Source organism: Salvelinus namaycush, chromosome 7 (assembly GCF_016432855.1).
Source record: "Salvelinus namaycush isolate Seneca chromosome 7, SaNama_1.0, whole genome shotgun sequence".
NCBI classification, from domain to species: Eukaryota; Metazoa; Chordata; class Actinopteri; order Salmoniformes; family Salmonidae; genus Salvelinus; species Salvelinus namaycush.
In genome coordinates, this window is record NC_052313.1 from 22,556,042 (window position 1) to 22,575,834 (window position 19,793).

Here is a 19,793-nt window from a genome sequence, read left to right on the forward strand (position 1 = left end):
TCGGACTCTCCCTCTCTTTCTCTGTCTCTCTCTCTCTTTGTCTGTCTGTCTGTCTGTCTGTCTGTCTGTCTGTCTGTCTGTCTGTCTGTCTGTCTGTCTGTCTGTCTGTCTGTCTGTCTGTCTGTCTGTCTGTCTGTCTGTCTGTCTGTCTGTCTGTCTGTCTGTCTGTCTGTCTGTCTGTCTGTCTGTCTGTCTGTCTGTGTCTTTCTCTCTCTCTCTCTCCCTCTCTTTCTGTCTCTCTATCTCTGTCTCTCTCTAAGCCTCTCTTCCCTCTAATCTTCTCTGCTACCATCATTCCAGATCTCCTCCAATAACATGAACAAACCTCGATAAACCTCTATGCAGTCTGTCTAATGTATGTACTATATTTGAAAAAGGAGAACAAAACTGTAAAATGATATGTTATAGTATCTCAAATTTGGAATGACTGAGCAACAAAAGACCTATAGATCGGAGTCCACACTGCTTACTGGAGTCTTGCTGGCAGACTGACTGGTTTACTGGCAGTAACTGGGGAAGCACTGGGGAACGGGCCAGACAAACTCTAAGCTCAGCATGGTTTGGACTGACCCCTGCAAGCTTAGCCTATCCCAGTGGACCAGGAAGAGAACACATTCCTGGCCAGTACCTCAAGCGTGGAGGAGAAACCTCCAAATATCTCTAACTTCAGTGAGAGGAGGTGAGACTGTTCCCTGACATCTCTTTGATAGTGTTTCATCTGAGTATGAAGGATTCATTATCTGAGAAGTCCCTCATGAAAAAGTACTACTGAATCACCACTCATCCCTACTACACAAGATCTACACAAAACCTACTGGTTTTACTACTCGATTGCTATTGAGATGTGTAGGAAACCAGTAGTGATTTATGTAGTAATTGAAGTAGTAATGGGTGATAAATTGGGACGCTCACATTTGCATACAAACACACAAACTTATTAGTTAGCATAGTTAACAGAGGCTACATAGCTACATCTCAATGGGGCTAGCAAACATCTAGGCTAAACACAAGACCGTTTTGGATATCAATATTTTTTATGTGGTACAAAGTTATATAAACAGCTATGCAATGACATGAACATATCCATAAAACATAAAGGAAAGTTAAACTTACAGATGGTTCCAGTAGAAGGGCTATGAAAGACAGGACGACGAAGGAAGGAAGATGACTTCATTCGGGATTGTCCAAAACAGTAGGTAGCTAACAACAACCAACTTACTCCCTGTTTGTCTTCCTCTACGGTCGTGAAAAGCTGGTGTAGTCTGGCTTTAGTGTTGTTACTTGTTATTTACTACCCACATCTAATAGTAAAAACTCTACCTGATTACTATTGTCAAGCATGTGTAGTAAATCTGTAGTGTTTTGAGTACTTACTGTTTTTACTACCAACATCAGGAAGTAAAAATCTCCAACTGATTAATACTGGAAACCCTACCGTTTTCCTACTGAAAACTACAAAATTCTACTTGTGTATCTTGAGTAGTGCATAAACTAGACATTCACCACGCACTCCCTACAACTTTCTTCATAGTCACTACTGCACAAATAGGTTTGTGTAGTAATTCAGTAGCACTTTTTCATGAGGGGTGTGGGGACATGATACAGTATGTCACATCTGATCTAAAGACATATTTGTTGTGTAGCTCCTAAATAGATGCACTTCCTCAATCAAGATAGCAAAAATCTAGCTACTTTCTAAGTTCCATCTCAGTGCATTAACTGTTTTCCTAAATTTGTCTGAGGCGTGGAAATGTCTCCTTCCCTGCCTAAGCAAGTTGTCAAACTCTGGCATCGTTACGAAGAAGAATGAGATTAGTGATGCTTTTTATCAGCAATTTATCTCGGCAGGCTTTTTATTAGAAAGACATTGTGGTTTAATTGACCCAGGTCAACCAGTCGACTGCCTTCCCCTCTCCCAGCCTCTAGTTGGCTCAATGGAAGTTCCAACTTCTAGTGAATATTTTTATTTTATTTTTTACTTTCTACTTGTGATATGCTAGATGCCTTGTGCAAGATTCACGTAAGCTGATTTGCTTGATTCTTTGTTGCTGATGTTTTCTTCTCCTCTGATTGCAGAATCTTTAACACATATTTTTAACCTTATAATTATTTCTGGTATCATCCCCAGGTTCTGGAAGGCGACCCATATACTCCCCCTTCACAAAGGTGGTGACCCGTGTGACGTAAATAGTTATCACCCCATTTCCAATCTTTCTTGTCTAGCAGACATTTCTAGAATCCTTTGTAAATACTCAACTTAGATCCTTTTTAACTACAAAATGTATTCAAAATGTACACCATTCAGGTTTCAGACTAGGTCATAGCACCATCTCTGCTACTTTGGTTTTAAATTATGTTCTTAATTGTTTGGATAACAAGAAACACTGTGCAACCCTTTTTATTGACCTGTCTAAAGCATTTTACACTGTGGACACTCATTACTTATTCAGAGGCTTTCATCAATTGGTCTGGATCAGGCTGCTGTAGCTGGTTTGAAAACTGTTTAAAGGACAGAACACAGTGTGTGTTTACTGATGGTGTTAAATCAGGACATAGCAAAGGGTGTCCCACAGGGACCGATTTTTGGTCAGATTCATTTCACCATATACATTAGCAATGTTGGTTTATCTGTACAAAAATGTACTTTTACCTGTATGCAGATGACACTGTGGTATATACTATTACCTTCACAGTGGACCAGGCTCTGTCAGAGCTTCAATCTGCAATATTCCCCTGCAGAAAGCCTTTGGTGAACTGAAAATTTAAATATATGTTATTTTCCAAATCACGTAAATCATCCAAATCACTGATGATTTATGCATACGTACTTAAGATTTTGCCCTCATTGACAGTTTCCCGCTTATAAATATCTGGGCATCTGGATTGAAGAAAAAATATTTTAAAAGCATGTTTCTTTAAATCCCTTTTTCTCCCCAATTTCGTGGTATCCAATTGGTAGTTACAGTCTTGTCCCATCGTTGCAACTCCCGTACAGACCCGGGAGAGGGGAAGGTCAAGAGCATTGAGTCCTCCGAAACACGACCCAGCCAAGCCGCACTGCTTCTTGACACAATGCCCACCTTACCCGGAAACCAACCGCACTAATGTGTCAGAGGAAACACCATACACCTGGCGACCGTGTCAGCGTGCATGTACCCGACCCGCCACGGGACTCGCTAGAGCGCAAAGGGACAAGGACATCCTGACCAAACCCTCCCCTAACCCGGACGACGCTGGGCCAATTGTGCGCCGCCCCATGGGTCTCCCAGACGCAGCCAGCTGCGACAGAGCCTGGCCTCGAACCAGGATCACTAGTGGCACAGTTAGCACTGCGATGCAGTTATTGACTATGGCGATATTGTCTATATGAATGCAGTTGCCACTGTATTGAAGCCATTGGGCACAGTTTATCATAGCACATTGCGCTTTATTATGGGCAATAGGTTCAGTACACATAGATGCATTTTGTATCAGAAAGTAGGCTGGCCCTCTTTGAAGTCTCATAGATCAATGCATTGCACTCTTTTTGTCTATAAAGTCCTCTTGCATAAACTTCCGCCATACCTTACCTTATTGTTAACTTTCAGACGTATAAGTTGCCAGACCCGGAATCAGGGATGGTTAACCCTGGAGATCCCTTCAATCTCCATCGTGTTAGGTCAATCTGCGTTTAGCTTTTTTGCACATCTCATGTGGAATTACCTCTAAAACTCCTTATAGTTGGTGGAATTGGTGCATCTAAGGCAATTAGAGAACCTTTTACTGAAGAATGTGCTGTTTCATATGATTGTGTTTTGCTTTTCATGGTTTGTGTTTGCTTTTCATGTATTGTGTAATTGATGTGTATACAGTGCATTTGGAAATTATTCAGACCCCGTGACTTTTTCCACATTTTGTTACAGCCTTATTCTAAAATTGATTCAATTGTTTTTTCCCCTCATCAATCTACATACAATACCGATAATGACAAAGCAAAAACTGTTTTTTAGATTTTTTTGCACATTTATTTAAAATAATGTGTATTTAGACCCTTTGCTATGAGATTCGAAATTGAGCTCAGGTGCATCCTGTTTCCATGCTTGAGATGCTTCTATAACTTAATAATTGGAGTACACCTGTGGTAAATTCAATTGATTGGACATGATTTGGAAAGGCACACACACACACCTGCCTATATAAGGTCCCACAGTTGACAGGGCTCCGAGACAGGATTGTGTCGAGGCACAGATCTGGAGAAGGGTACCAAAAAATGCTTGCAGTGTTAAAGGTTGCCAAGAACACAGTGGCCTCCATCATTCTTAAGTGGAAGAAATTTGGAACCACCAAGAATCTTCCTAGAGCTGGTAGCCCGGCCAAACTGAGCAATCAAGGAGAAGGGGCTTGGTCAGGGAGGTGCCCAATAACCCTATAGTCACTCTGACAGAGCTCCTCTGTGTGGATGGGAGAACCTTCCAGAAGGACAACCATCTCTGCGGCACTCCAACAAATCAGGCCTTTATGGTAGAGTGGCCAGACTGAAGCCAATTCTTTAGTAAAAGGCACATGACAGCCCGCTTGGCAGCTAAATGACTCTCAGACCATGAGAAACAAGATTCTCTGGTCTGATGAAACCAAGATTGAACTCTTTGGCTTGAATGCCAAGCATCACGTCTAGAGGAAACCTGGCACCATCCCAACACGGTGGTGGCAGCATCATGCTGTGTGCATGTTTTTCAGCAGCAGGGACTGGGAGACTAGTCAGGATCAAAGGAAAGATGACAGTAGCAAAGTAGAGAGAGATCCTTGATGTGAAGGTGGGGGGAAGGTTCACCTTCCAACAAGACAAAGACCCTAAGCTCAAGAACCAAGACAACGCGGGAGTGGCTTCGGGACAAGTTTCTGAATGTCCTTGAGCAGCCTACCAAAGCCCTTATTGATGTCACTTGTTAAATCCACTTCAATCAGTGTAGATAAAAGGAAGACAGGTTAAAGAAGGATTTTTAAGCCTTGAGACAATTTAGACATGGATTGAGTACATGTCCATTCACGTGAGGGTGAAATGGCAAGACAAAAGATTTTAGTGCCTTTTGAACAGGGTATGGTAGTAGATGCAATGGTTTGTGTCAAGAACTGCAATGCTGCTGGGTTTTTCACAATCAACAGTTTCCCATGTGTATCAATAATGGTCCAACACCCAAAGGACAGCAAGCCGACTTGACAACTGTAGAACGCATTGGAGTCAACATGAGCCAGCATCCCTGTGGAACGCTTTCGATACCCTGTAGAGCATGCCTTGATGAATTGAGGCTGTTCTGAGGGCAAAAAGGGGGGGGGGGGGTCAATATTAGAAAGGTGTTGATATGTATAGTGTAATTATTGTTAATTGATGTGTTCATGCAGGGCTCATCTGCAAAAGAGAACATGGTCTCATCATGACTCCCTGGCTAAATGAAGGTACAGAATTGTAGCTCCAATTCTAATGGTTCTTGATCTATCAAGGCACAAGGCGAGACCCAAATGCAGACACAGGAGGAAGATGGTTGGAGTCTTACAATGTTTATTAATCCAAAAGGGGTAGGCGTGGTTGTGGTTGTGGACAGGCAAAAGGTAAAAACTAGTTCAGAGTCCAGGAGGTATAGAGTGACAGACAGGCTCGTGGTCAAGGCAGGCAGAATGGTCAGGCAGGTGGAAGGAGTCAAAACCGGGAGGACTAAACAAAGGAGAATGCAAAAAGCAGGAGAATGGTAAAAATGCTGGTTGACTTGGAAACATACAAGACGAACTGGCACAGAGAGACAGGAAACACAGGGATAAATACACTGGGCCGAGGGTACGCTGACCTCCTGCTCTTGTTCAGGGAAGAGTAGAGGCTGATACTCCATGGAGCACTTGAAAGGGGAGAGTCCCGTGGCAGAACTGGGAAGAGTGTTCCGGGCATACTCCACCCAGACCAGTTGACGGCTCCAGGTAGTGGGGTTAGTTGAGACCAGGCACCTTAAGGTGGTCTCCAGGTCTTGGTTGGCTTTCTCCGACTGACCGTTAGTTTGGGAATGGAATCCGGATGACAGGCTGGCTGACGACCCAATAAGGGTGCAGAATGCCTTCCAGAACTGAGACGAGAACCCCAATCGGAGAACATGTCTACCAGGAGTCCATGGATCCGGAAGACATGCTGCACCATAAGCTGGGCCGTCTCCTTGGCAGAAGGTAGTTTGGGGAGAGGGATGAAATGGGCGGCCTTGGAGAACCGGTCGACTACCGTCAGAATGACAGTGTTGCCATCAGACGGAGGGAGCCCAGTGACAAAGTCCAGATATATGAGACCAGGGACGATGAGGAACCGGTAGAGGCCAGAAGGAGCTTGCCGTGGAGTCTTGTTTTGAGCACACACAGTGCATGCGGTGACGAAGGCAGAGACGTCAGGGACCATTGTGGGCCACCAGAAACGTTGTCGAAGGCAGGCTAGTGTACGACGGGACCCTGGATGACAGGTCAGCCTGGAGGAATGAGCCCATTCCAGGACCCGAGATCGGACTGGGTTAGGGCCAAACAGCCGGTTAGCCAGGCCCCCTTCAGGTCCAGGTTGGGAGCGTTGCACCCCGTGAACCAGGTTCTCAATACCCCGATCCACAGTGGCAGCAAGGGATGAGGTAGGGAGAATGTTTCGGAGGTCGAGGGTGTGGCAGAGGAACTGTTTAGGCGGAAGAGAGCATCAGGCTTCACATTTTTAGACTCAGGACGGTAGGAAATGGTAAAGTTGAATCTTGTAAACAGGAGGGCCCACCGGGCCTACCTTGAGTTGAGGCGCTTGGCTGAACGGAGATATTCCAAGTCATGGTCGGTCCAGACCAAGAACGGCTGTTCTGCTCCTTCCAGCCAGTTCCTCCACTCCTCCAACGCCATCTTCACCACCAGGAGTTCTCGGTTGCCAACATCGTAGTTCCTCTCAGCAGGATTGTGACGATGGGACAGGAAGGGACAGGGATGAAGCTTCTGGTCAGATCGCTGGGACAGGATGGCCCCCACTCCAACATCCGAAGCATCCACTTCCACCACAAATTGACGCAAGGGGTCCGGATGGATGAGGATGGGTGCTGAGGTGAACCAATGCTTCAGATCCACAAAGGCTTTGTCGACAGCTAGAGAACATTTGAACGGTACCTTGGGGGAGGTGAGTGCCGAGAGGGAGGCCGCCAGGGTGCTGTAATACCGAATGAAACGGCGGTAGAAGTTTGCAAACCCAAGAAACCGTTGCAACTAAACCCTGGACATTGGTTGAGGCCAATCCACCACTGCTTTCATCTTTCCAGGATCCTTCTGAACATTGTCCTCAGCAATGACATATCCCAGAATGGTGATAGAAGAGCGGTGGAACTCACACTTCTCAGCTTTCACGAACAATTGGTTCACCAGGAGGCGCTGAAGGACCTGTCTGACATGGAGTACATGTTCTTGGGCAGATCGGGGGAAAAAAAGGATGTTGTCCAGGTAGACGAACACAAACCGGTTTAGCATGTCCTGAAGCACATCATTGGCCAAAGCCTGGAAGACAGCGTTGGTGGCCAGTTCGTACTATCAAGGCACAAGGCGAGACCCAAATTCAGACACAGGAGGCAGATGGTTGGAGTTTTACAATGTTTATTAATCCAAAAGGGGTAGGCAAGAGAATGGTCGTGGACAGGCAAAAGGTCAAAACCAGATCAGAGTCCAGGAGGTACAGAGTGGCAGACAGGCTCGTGGTCAAGGCAGGCAGAATGGTCAGGCAGGCAGGTACAAAGTCCAGAAACGGGAGGACTAGAATAAGGAAATGCAAAAAGCAGGAGAATGTGAAAACCACTGGTTGACTTGGAAACATACAAGACGAACTGGCACAGAGACAGGAAGCACAGGGATAAATACACTGGGGAAAATAAGCGACACCTGGAGATAGTGGAGACAATCACAAGGACAGGTGAAACAGATCAGGGCGTGACAAGATCAGTTAACATTTAGTAACCTGTTTCACTGATTCAAGGATAGATTTGTTACCGTGCCTTGCAAAAGTATTCATCCCCCTTGCCGCTTTTCCTATTTTGTTGCATTAAAATCTGTAATTTAAATGGATTTCTATTTGGATTTCATGTAATGGACATACACAAAATAGTCCAAATTGGTGAAGTGAAATTTAAAAAAATATTTAAAAAAAACGGAGAAGTGGTGTGTGCATATGTATTCACCCCCTTTGCTATGAAGCCCCTAAATAAGATCTGGTGCAACCAATTACCTTCAGAAGTCACATAATTAGTTAAATAAAGTCCACCTGTGTGCATTCTAAGTGTCACATGATCTGTCACATGATCTCAGTATATATACACCTGTTCTGAAAGGTCCCAGAGTCTGCAACACCACTAAGCAAGGGGCACCACCAAGCAAGCGGCACCATGAAGACCAAGGAGCTCTCCAAACAGGTCAGGGACAAAGTTGTGGAGAAGTACAGATCAGGGTTGGTTTATAAAAAAAGATCTGAAACTTTGAACATCCCACGGAGCACCATTAAATCCATTATTAAAAAATGGAAAGAATATGGCACCACAACAAACCTGCCAAGAGACGGCCGCCCACCAAACCCACGGACCAGGCAAGGAGGGCATTAATCAGAGAGGCAACAAAGAGGCCAAAGATAACCCTGAAAGAGCTGCAACGCTCCACAGCGGAGATTGGAGTATCTGTCCATAGGACCACTTTAAGCTGTACACTCCACAGAGCTGGGCTTTATGGAAGAGTGACCAGAAAAAAGCCATTGCTTAAAGAAAAAAATAAGCAAACACGTTTGGTGTTCGCCAAAAGGCATGTGGGAGAATCCCCAAACGTATGGGAGAAGGTACTCTGGCCAGAGGAAAGTAAAATTCAGCTTTTTGGCCATCAAGGAAAACGCTATGTCTGGCGCAAACCCAACACCTCTCATCACCCCGAGAACCCCATCCACAGTGAAGCATGGTGGTGGTAGCATCATGCTGTGGGGTAGTTTTTCATCGGCAGGGACTGGGAAACTGGTCAGAATTTAAGGAATGATGGATGGCACTAAATACAGGGAAATTCTTGAGGGAAACCTGTTTCTGTCTTCCAGAGATTTGAAACTGGGACGGAGGTTCACCTTCCAGCAGGACAATGACCTTAAGAATACTGCTAAAGCAACACTTGAGTTGTTTAAGGGGAAACATTTAAGTGTCTTGGAATGGCCTAGTCAAAGCCCAGATCTCAATCCAATTGAGAATCTGTGGTATGACTTAAAGATTGCTGTACACCAGCGGAACCCATACAACTTGAAGGAGCTGGAGCAGTTTTGCCTTGAAGAATGGGCAAAAATCCCAGTGGCTAGATGTGCCAAGTTTATAGGGACATACCCAAAGAGACCTGCAGCTGCAATTGCTGAAAAAGGTGGCTCTACAAAGTATTGACTTTGGGGGGGTGAATAGTTATGCACGCTCAAGTTTTCAGTTTTTTTGTCTTATTTCTTGTTTGTTTCACAATATGAAATCATTTGCATCTTCAAAGTGGTAGGCATGTTGTGTAAATCAAATGATACAAACCCCCCCCAAAAATCTATTTTAATTCCAGGTTGTAAGGCAACAAAATAGGGAAAATGCCAAGGCGGGTGAATACTTTCCAACCACTGTATGTAGTTCCAAATAGTTTTTCTAAGGATCCTAGATCAGTTAAGAGGTAGTTAGTAACCCAAGCTCATCCGTGTTTGGATCTCTTCCTGCTTGGTGCTCCCATAGTTGAGTTGGATCATATGACATCGTTGGCCAGTCCCTTTGATCAGGACCTAGCTGTGATCTGTGATGATATAGGTCAAAGGTAATCTGTTGGTCATGTGAAGTTGTGGACAGCTCTCGTGTCAGTAGGTCGTGGAGTGTCCTGTAGATTCTGGAGTCATAATATGTACTCCTATCAACTAGTGAACAGCTGGCATGAGAACATATGATGGAAGTATACAAGAGTCACACTGTTTACTAGTTGACATGAGACCGTCTGAGCGTGAGAGCATCTGAGCCTGCGTCTAACTTACAGTCTTAAGCTTACCATATGCTTCCCAGTCGAAACAGTTCATGCATATATTATTACAACATTTTGTGACGTTCTAGTTCGTTTTGCTGTTCGGAAGCGTTCAGAAGTTTTTTTTAGGCAGTTCGACCACACAACATTTTTCTGAGGTAAGCCAAAGTTTGGTAGCCAAAGTTTTTGCCCTTTCGTCTGTGATTGGTCAATAGTAGGGATTCTTCAATTTGGATTCTTCAACAGACGACTAGTTTTCATGCATGTTTTCACTTGAGAAATTCTGCACCAAACATCTTAGTTAGATATAACATTTTGCAACGAAGACCTGCTCTACAAAAACTTCTAAATTAATGACAGATTTCTTGATTTATCTTAGATTGATATAGACTATTTTAAGGAAGTGTTACTGTGTTATTGCTACGGCATTTCAAGAGGGACAAACAGTAATATTGCTGCTGTTTTCTTGTTTTTCAAGCAAATGTATTTTTAAGGGAGTATGCCGGTTTCCTCTAATTACCACAGCCCTTTTTGGTCTTAATTTAAGGTTAGGGTTAGGCATAAGGTTAGCAGTGCAGTTAAGGCTAGCATTAAGGTTCGGTTTAAAATCACATTTTAAGAAGAGAAATTGTAGAAATAGGCGGGGTTTATGACTTTGTGGCTGTAGTAACTAGTGACACCTGAGTATACGAGGCACAGACGTTCAAATCAAATCCATTCAAAAGTTATTTGTTACATGCGCCGAATACAACTGGTGTAGACTTTACCGTGAAATGTTTGCTTACAAGCCCTTTCCAACGATGCAGAGTTAAAAAATAATAATACAATTAAAAATAAAACAATAACACACGAGGAATAAAATAAAATACATAAGAATGGAGCTATATATAGAGAGTACCAGTACCAGATCAATGTGCAGAGGTTCAAGGTATTTGAAGTAGATATGTACAAGAAGGAAAGGTAAAGTGACTAAGCATCAGGATAGATAATAATAAGAGTAAAATAAAGAACAGAGTATCAGCAGCAAATTATGAGTGTAAAAGTGTGTATGTGTTTGTGTGTTTGTGTGTGTGTGTGTGTAATGTGTATGTATGTGTGTTTGTGTTGTGTTGTGTCGGTATGCTGTGTGTCATGTGTGTGTGTGCATATGTAGTGTATGTGAATGTGTGTGTGTTTTGTGTGGGAGTGTCAATGTAGTGTGTGCGAGTAAGTGTGTATTTGGTGTTTGTATATACTGTACAAAATATGATATCTAAAACCTAAAAGGGTTCTTCAGCTGTACCCATAGGAGAACCCTTTGAAGAACCCATTTTGGTCCCTTTCCACAGAGTGTTCTACATGGCCACCCAAAATGGTTTTACCTGGAACCAAAAAGGGTTCGGCCTGGAGCCAAAAATTGTTCCCTGATGGGGACAGCCGAAGAACTCTATTGGAACCCTTTTTTCTAAGAGTGTAGTCTAGAGACTGCTCTAGGGTTCAGTGCAAGATAGAGAGTGTCGATAATAATGCTAAGAGCAAACCAAACCTAGTATGTGGATGCCTTTAGGGGTTTGAGCAAGCTAACTGAATGGCCCCTAACATTTTAAAAGCTACATTTAGATTTAGATGTTTATTGAGATTAAGAGCTTTTGTCCAGGAAGTAAATAAATTGAAACCGTCTGGTAAACTCAATTTCCAACCTTCCTCATGTAAGTGATGAATAGGAGTTGGAAGGATGGCTTCAAAAGAGACGAAGGGCTAGATTCAATCAGATCAAGCGTTAACCGGCGATAGCCGACACCCGCATAGCTAATGTTTTACTGGTGTCGGAGGTGTAACTGCGTAGGAGCTGTCAAATCAGTGAGTAGCTCCTCTTGATCATTGTCACGAAGACGCACTCTTGATTGTTGTCACTAAGCCAACTTGAGTTGATTGAAAATCATTAAATTAATTTATGAGGATTTCTATCAGCCTAATAGAGGTGTAGATTACATCTCACATTCCAGTGTTCAAAGGCTGCCTGGGCTTTCTTTTAATGCAACTCTGTGCAGCCAATGACAATGTCCGCTTTAGGTATAATGCCAAGAGCCGCTTGTGGATTTGACAGCTCTAACTCAGTTCCACCTCCGACACCACTAAAAAACAACCGCTATGCGGAGGTCGAATAAAGTGGATCTGATTGAATAAAGCCCTAACTGTCTGGTTGTGAAGTAGACAAAGTACAACGGAGACAAAAAATTGTCATAAAATATATTTATTCAACTGATAAAACTTCCACTTCCAAAAACAGCAAGACTTACTACCAGGGCGGCCCTTTAATTGTGCTTGGCATAAGGCTTTTAAACTCAATTTCATTATCAAATACAGTCATCCTTTTTTGACAGACATGATTCATAATTTCACTTGCATTCAACATTTATTTATTTTTTAATTAGCATGATTCTGTGGTCCCAAAGTTAAAGGTGACCCTTCGTCATTAGTAATCTGGCCTAAAAGGACCTGACACCCCACTAACACTACAAAGCTTATCAGTTGGCGGGTTGATTCTTCGTTGGCTGCAGTGCCCTATGGCATCGCACAAGGCGACTGTGCGTTTGAAACATGACAACAACACAATACATAGGGGCTTGCAAAACAATGCTTAGATGGATATTCCATTACACAAGTGATAATGTCTGAAAAGGGTCATGACCTAACCCTCCTGTTGTCATGTCATCAAGACAATACTACAAGTATAGAGGAGTTTTCACTTGCAAAACACAATTCAGGAATCACTTAAATATTGAAAAAATAAATCCATTAATATTACTAATAACACCAAGAGGAACAAACAAATAAAACAAATTATTGAAGACGAGGCTTTGCTATAAAAACACAGGAATGCAAAGTCATTGTCATGACAGAGCACAATAGGTAACAGTTAGTAGCTGTAACCTCCTATTAGGTGTGTGTGCATGTATGTATGTCAATGTGTGTGTCTGTATACTGTGTATGCACTGTGGGCATGCTTAGTATGAAAATCAATGAGCAGGTCAATGACTGTGTGTGTGTGTGTGTGTGTGTGTGTGTGTGTGTGTGTGTGTGTGTGTGTGTGTGTGTGTGTGTGTGTGTGTGTGTGTGTGTGTGTGTGTGTGTGTGTGTTCCAGAGGGGGATGTTCTGGTTCAATCGGGTGTGATGGAAGCGACCACTGTGTTTCATTAAGCTGCCGTGATCCTGAGGCAGGCAGTCAATCAGAGATTAAAGACAGACTGGCAGTATGTGTGTGTGTGTGTGTGTGTGTGTGGCCCTACTCACAGATGGTGAAGCAGTTTCATCCACCCCAGGCCTGTCACTGACTGCTAGTCAGGTCTGCTTGTCTTTCTCCAACTGAATCATCCATTACATGATCCCAGCTACATTTCTATAGTCTTAGCCTCTTCGCAAGCTTTGTTTGTTTGTTGACACATCCTATCTATCTATCTATGAAAAACTACAGAGCCCAGTAGCTGTCTACAACATTGGCACCGCAGGCGAAATCCCGGTAAATCTTTCACATTATAGCCACCACTGTGGAGTGCTTCTCTTGTGAAGTACATCAGGGCTTCTCTGGCTTGTTATCACTCAAGAGAGGAGAGAGGATACAAAAAAGGTCAATGCCTCAACTGTTTCCTCTTCCCACGTCACATCACAGCAGGGCAACCCTGCACTGGTAGGAATGGGGCGACAGGAAAGGAGGGATTTTGTTCTTCTAAAAAAATGTAAGGGCAGACATATAGTACATGTGCTCTGAGTCTTACTGCAGGGGAGGCACGCCTGGGTGTCTCACTAAGCAGAGGGAGGGGGGGGGGGGGGGGGGATTAGGGGCAGGGGGATTTATTTGAAGGATGCACGCACAGCGCGGCCCTTGAGGGGCTGAGGGGGACGGTAGTTGTCCACCATGCAGCAGGCGGCCTCGCCCTCTCCAGAGAAAAGCAGGCTCCGGAATTTGCCCATCTGTCAGAGGAGAAAGGAGAGAGAGGAGATAGAGTTATACGCCTTACCTCCTGTCCCTGTCACTCACCCCAATACATCTCCAGTCATACAGTTGGTAGCCTTCATTAAGTAAAGCAAAGGTTGTGTGGGACTTCTCTATTTAAATGATTTTCCTAAACAGTGATTCATGGAATTAAGCTTCGTGTCTTTCTGTTGATGCTTAAGTCTGACAAAGAGATTGAGGTCACAAATGTGAAGTACAGTCAAATGACCCATCTAAGAGATTTGCCATTCATTTTGGCCAATAAATTAGTAAGAGGTCACAAGTTCATGGCTACAGCCATTGGACATACTGTAAAGTACATAGACTTGTTTCAGGGGTTGCACCATCTTATTTTTCACCCTCAGGGATTGAATAACATTTGATCACGGGAGACAAGGAAGTTCTTATTAAACTAATATCCACCCAAATAATCGAATCTTCAAGTATCTTCTAATAGTGCGTCATTAGCTACTGATAAACACTTAATACAGTGTTCCTTCTTCTGAAGTGTTTCTGTTATCATTCATGATATTTACTGTATGAATAATTTCTTTGATATCATATCTTATGTCTCTGCCTAGTACGGCACCCCCTCTAAAGCCTATGTGTACATTTCCCTGTTCACCCTTGAGACGCCCAGGCAAAGGTATAAAACAAACATTTGACTGGGCAGTGTTCATTTTCACATGGTCACAAGTGAGTCAAGCCACAAGGGCAGGGTTTAGAGAAGACGTGGGCTGCCATTTTACAGGAACTTCCAACACGACTATGCTTGTATGAAAATGTGTGGGTTGAGGTTAAAGTAGGAGCATTTTCAAGTCCACTAGAAATAAACAGACCTCCCACATAGTACTTTATTTTGTTTGGCCAGCAGAACGTCCAGCTGGACAGGCACATAGGAATCTTTTCAGTTTTGGTGGAGAACCGGGAACGACCTCAATGACCTGGAATCTTGGAATGATGTGTCCCATTACTCTAAAATAGGAGAAAAGACTGCAGAAATAGCAGCCATATGCCTCTCAACTATCAAATCCTCTTATCTACAATACATTTTAGTTGTCAAGCAGACTCTTTTATCAAGGAAGAGATTAAGAAAGGAGGCTATTCCAGACTATTGGAACAAAGCCAGTATACTGTAGCTACAGAGTGTAAATTCAATCCCTTACTACTCAATGAGGTCGTGACCTATCATACCTGGGCAGGGCTGACGCTGATTGGCTCCTTGCAGACGATCCAGGTGACACTCTCCAGCAGAGGGGGTGTGGTCAGGGAGCCATCGTAAGTCCAGTAGTCTAGGGACTTGGGGAGCAGGATGGTGGGGTCAAAATTCTCGAAAGAGGTCTGCTTACCCTGTAAACAAAGAGGGAGGCAACGACAAGTTTACATCAGCAGGTCAAGGATTGGCTCAGAGAATGACAGGTTCCATGCTAGCCGTAGCACCACTTACAATGCTTGCTCCAGATAGACTTACCTTGGCTTTAATGGCATCAAAAGCATCAAGGACCTTCTGAAGATTGGCATTTTCATTTCCAACCTAATCAGACAGATTCAACACACATAAATGGCAAATAATAATGATCATTTGACCAAAATATTGCGCTTGAAAATATATTTATATTATCTTTAACTAATAATCTAAGTCAAAACAATTGAAGGTATACAGCAAAATGGCTGAGTCCATTGCTACACACCCGGAGGAAGACTCCTACAACAGCAAGGCCATCAGACTTGCTAGCAGCATCACCAAAGCTGGGGTACTTGGTGTTCCAGTGTACCAGGTGGAGCTAAAATAAAGAAATAGGACACAAGCAGTGAGCAACCCTAGGGAGTATTTTCTTACCACTAGGCCTTGGGTCTTTTGTACAGTGGGGTTTAGGGGTTTAGACCAATTTGGAAGTTGCATGGCTGAGGCTTTTGTGGAATTACACAATATTTATTGAAAAGCAGGGTTTAAGTCAATTCCATTTCAGCAAAGTCAATTCATGAAATAAACTGAATTGGCAGAAATTCCTCATTGAATGTCAAGCGAACATTTTCACTCCATGAAATGAAAGTTCACTGACCCTTATATGTCATTTATGGAAAAAAACTAAAAGAAACATATTGATGGCTTGCCAAATACTGTTGGTTGCACTACTAATGCATACCATTCAAACTTTGGTGTTGAAACTAAGGGATTCAAATCAAGTGTGTGACCAGTGTCAGTACCTCGGCAGCATACTTGGTCCCGGCCACGGTATGCTCAGAACCCCTGTCGTCGCTGGCGCCCCAGTGGAAGTGGAACTGCTTAAGCCTGTACGTCCCTGAAATGGGCCCCCCTGTCAGAGCTGCCAACAGAACACAGAAAACAAAGACATGAACACGTATAAGTGCAATGGGTCAACCTGTTATGTGGCCCGAGTTAGTACTACCTAACACCAGTTTAAGTCCACTTTGTATAATAGCACTACAATAGATGTTCACATTTTGAACAGGATCATTATGCTTTCATAATAAGATTTCAAAATACACCATGTTCCTTTTTTACTGAGATAACATCGCTTTTAATCTTTGGTCCATGATGAAAATGTGTCACAAGACACAATGCGATGAGTTGTCTTGACAGGTATAATGTGGACAGACATACTGACAGACGTCTTGCCAGAACGATATTAAGAGAGCAATGCAAAAGCCGCTCTTGTGTCACTGCCACCCCCACCTCTCCCCCACACTAGCATACAGACACAGACTTCCTGTTTGATGGAAGAAGCAGACTCAGTTCCTGTTGCGTAATCCAGACCCAAAAGCAGCAAGCCCAAGGTCAGCCTAAGATACTTTCCAGGTATTGTTCCTTTGACATAGACATCTATTTATACAAATTTAGTGGCAGCAGGTAATCCTTGACTAATTAGTCTATTCCCATCTCACGTGATGTCACAGTTGATGCTGAACGAATAGGCTATAGCCTATAGGTTCTCTTTGAAAATTATTTTGAGGACACGATTTACAATAGTTGGTTCTGCTTGATAAGAAGGTGGAGACTTTTCTGACAAGTAGCAAAGGGTGTGAGTGTGTGAGTGTATACAGGTTTCTGATGCAGGATTACATTACGAGACTGACATTGACCACACCCTGTAGATTTAGACTATAGCTATGATGGCGTAATTTCCAAAGTAGGTCTACACACAGACAGGTATGACTAACAGTCATTCATTCTTTCAGGCATAAGCTTATATTTGTGTTTGAATATGAACTTGTCATTCAATTTAAATTAGCTTCCATTAAGTTAACACAATAAACATGATACATTTACCCTGTAAGCACTAAGGCGATCATAAATAGAGGATTACCAATTCAATATCAATAAACCACCTGACATATAGGCCTAATGCTGCATATAATAAGGTGCTAGGATCACATGCCATCAGGGATTACAGAGACAATATAATCTCTTGTGTAACAAATCACAGGAATATAAAAATGCAACACCATACATTAAGATTCGGATTGAGTAGTTTCTACATTTCTCACAGAAATATTTTATAAATATGAATGTGAACCCCCCCCCCAAAAAAAATGTTTTGGGATTTTGTTATTACATTTTTGCACTGTATTAGGCAACAGCCTATTTTTATCGAATTATAATGACAGCAGAACTAGTAAAATATCATATTGTTGTACTTAGTTACTAAAAACATTACCATTCACTCCTGACACATTAATGGTTAACCAGACTCAGTCCTATTTGCATAAACTGACCTTCGCCTTTTTTGCGCTAATGACCGCGCTTCCAGTCTAAAGGTCTAACGTGCAGGGAAAGGTTTGTGAGGGGTTGCGTTACCAATTCCATTACCTACTATTGTTTTCATACCATAATGTGGGTGGTGAACGAATATAGTCTCATCCAGCTATATTCCATGCCCATAATATTTGTTACTTTGTAAATGTATAAATGTATGAATTATTAATATTAAAGAAGTGCACAAAGTATCCACAACTCTAAGGTACCATTTCGAGACACCTGTCATGACGCATGCTTAAAGATTGATACTAACTTGAGTTGTCGTTGTCGTCGGTGTAGGTCACTTGAAAGGAATGTCCGTTGTTGAGAATGTCAATGGAGGTGGAAGGGTCGTACTTCAAAGTGAGCGCCTTCAAGGCTGCGTCGAAGGCAGCCTCCCCAGGTACGATGTCAATGGGAGACTGGCGGGGTCCGTTGGCAATTGGGAAGCCTTCACACCATTTGTCGGGTCCTAGAATGACAGTGGGGACATTGCAGTTGAAGACAATATTTCAGTATCTGTCAAAAATGTAGCCTACGTAAATGATTGCTTTCCATTGACATTGAGAATATTTTTGATAAACTTGCAGCTTGCTGTAACCGGGTGAGATTGTTATGACGCACGGTAGCCTAATAGCAATGTCAAAGAGGGATGCATTAAAATACATGTAGACAATGATTCATCAACGCATGACCGTTGTCTTTTCATTCATTCATCCGACAGTATATGCTGTACTACAAGTCCCTTTTTATGTCATGATAAGAACAGAGCACAAGCGCCTCACCATTGTCCGGTGCGTATCCCCATGCATGAGACATTGTTACTATTTGGGTATTTCTGGGTATCTATTGCTGTAAATCTCCCAAATTTGCGTCGCTCCCGAGTGGAAACAGGCAGTGTCCTCCACTTGACAACTGTCAGAGTTTATATAGGCTCCCTGTGGATTGCGTGTAGGAGCGGGAGGAGTTAGATGCACAATCGATGAGCCCAGATTTTCTCTCTCTCTCTCTCTCTCTTTCTCGCTCTGTGTGTGCGTGCGTGCGTGCGGCACCACAGATCCAGTGAGTAGTCGCCTCGCTATGCGCTCCTTCATCCAAATATTTTGCCACTGGAAGGAGCGACACAAGATGTATGGATATTCCCGAGCAGTACCATGTGCAATAACTCTTTGATGTTGCGCCTTCCACTTCCTAAACTCGAACGCTACAATTGCATTTTGAGTACACACACTCAGGGGGAGAGAGAGAGAACTCAAGAGTCCCTTTCTTCCCTTCCCTTTTAATAATGAACATGGCCATAATTGTAAAAATAAAAAATATAAAACAATATTGAGTGTTTAGGCTATGTGGTATTCACGGACTTTAGGACGAATTATTTATTGCATAGAGCAGATGGAATCATTGTGTATTATTGTCTTAGGTGGATGTTTTTAATTTACACCTAGCCCCATGGCTACGGTAGTATATAATTAATTGTATTAGTCTATTGATCCCGTTTAGGCCTAGGTTATGACATTTTGCCTAGACTGAGAACAGTTAAGTATCTGTATGTCTGTCTGTCTGTCTGTCTGTCTGTCTGTCTGTCTGTCTGTCTGTCTGTCTGTCTGTCTGTATCCTAGTTTTTCTTTAATATTATAGACAGACTAACATATTTTCTAATATGCTGATAATGCAAAAACCCACCCCCACAATGGCGTTGCTTAAAATCCCTTTATAAAAGTGAAAGGCTTTACACTGGGCATACATATGTTGAGTCAATGTTGTTTCCACGTCATTTCGTTGACCAATGTGGAATATACTTTGAATTGACGTCTGTGCCCAGTGGGTTAACTCCGCCACTGGGAATACAAAACATTAAGGCCACCTGCTCTTTCCATTACATAGACTGACCAGGTGAATCCAGGTGAAAGGTATGATCCCTTATTGATGTCACTTGTTAAATCCATTAATTCTGTGTAGATGAAGGGGAGGAGACAGGTTAAAGAAGGTGTTGCTAATGTTTGCTCTTCTCAGAGTACGTTTACCGACTCTTTTGAAAGTGT

General features: G+C 42.9%; 1 protein-coding gene across 1 annotated transcript; it reads right to left on the reverse strand.

Moving 5' to 3' along the window:
- Positions 1–12,232: 12,232 nt before the first annotated feature.
- Positions 12,233–18,672, reverse strand: LOC120051106 (carbonic anhydrase 1-like). Its single transcript, XM_038997767.1, has 7 exons — positions 18,537–18,672; positions 18,026–18,223; positions 16,200–16,318; positions 15,683–15,775; positions 15,463–15,525; positions 15,186–15,341; positions 12,233–13,969 (listed from the first exon to the last, which is right to left on the reverse strand). The coding sequence occupies exons 1-7, from the start codon at positions 18,568–18,570 to the stop codon at positions 13,850–13,852; spliced, it is 783 nt and encodes a 260-aa protein (XP_038853695.1). The 5' UTR covers positions 18,571–18,672; the 3' UTR covers positions 12,233–13,849.
- Positions 18,673–19,793: the final 1,121 nt, after the last annotated feature.

Excerpts from the sequence above, each read along its gene's own strand:
- LOC120051106 (XM_038997767.1), bottom strand. The coding sequence starts at position 18,570 with ATGTCTCATGCATGGGGATACGCACCGGACAATG. Across the intron at positions 16,319-18,025 it reads CGACGACAACGACAACTCAA|CTCTGACAGGGGGGCCCATT; the intron begins GTTAGTATCAAT and ends TTCTGTTGGCAG. Across the intron at positions 15,776-16,199 it reads GGACCAAGTATGCTGCCGAG|CTCCACCTGGTACACTGGAA; the intron begins GTACTGACACTG and ends TCTTTATTTTAG.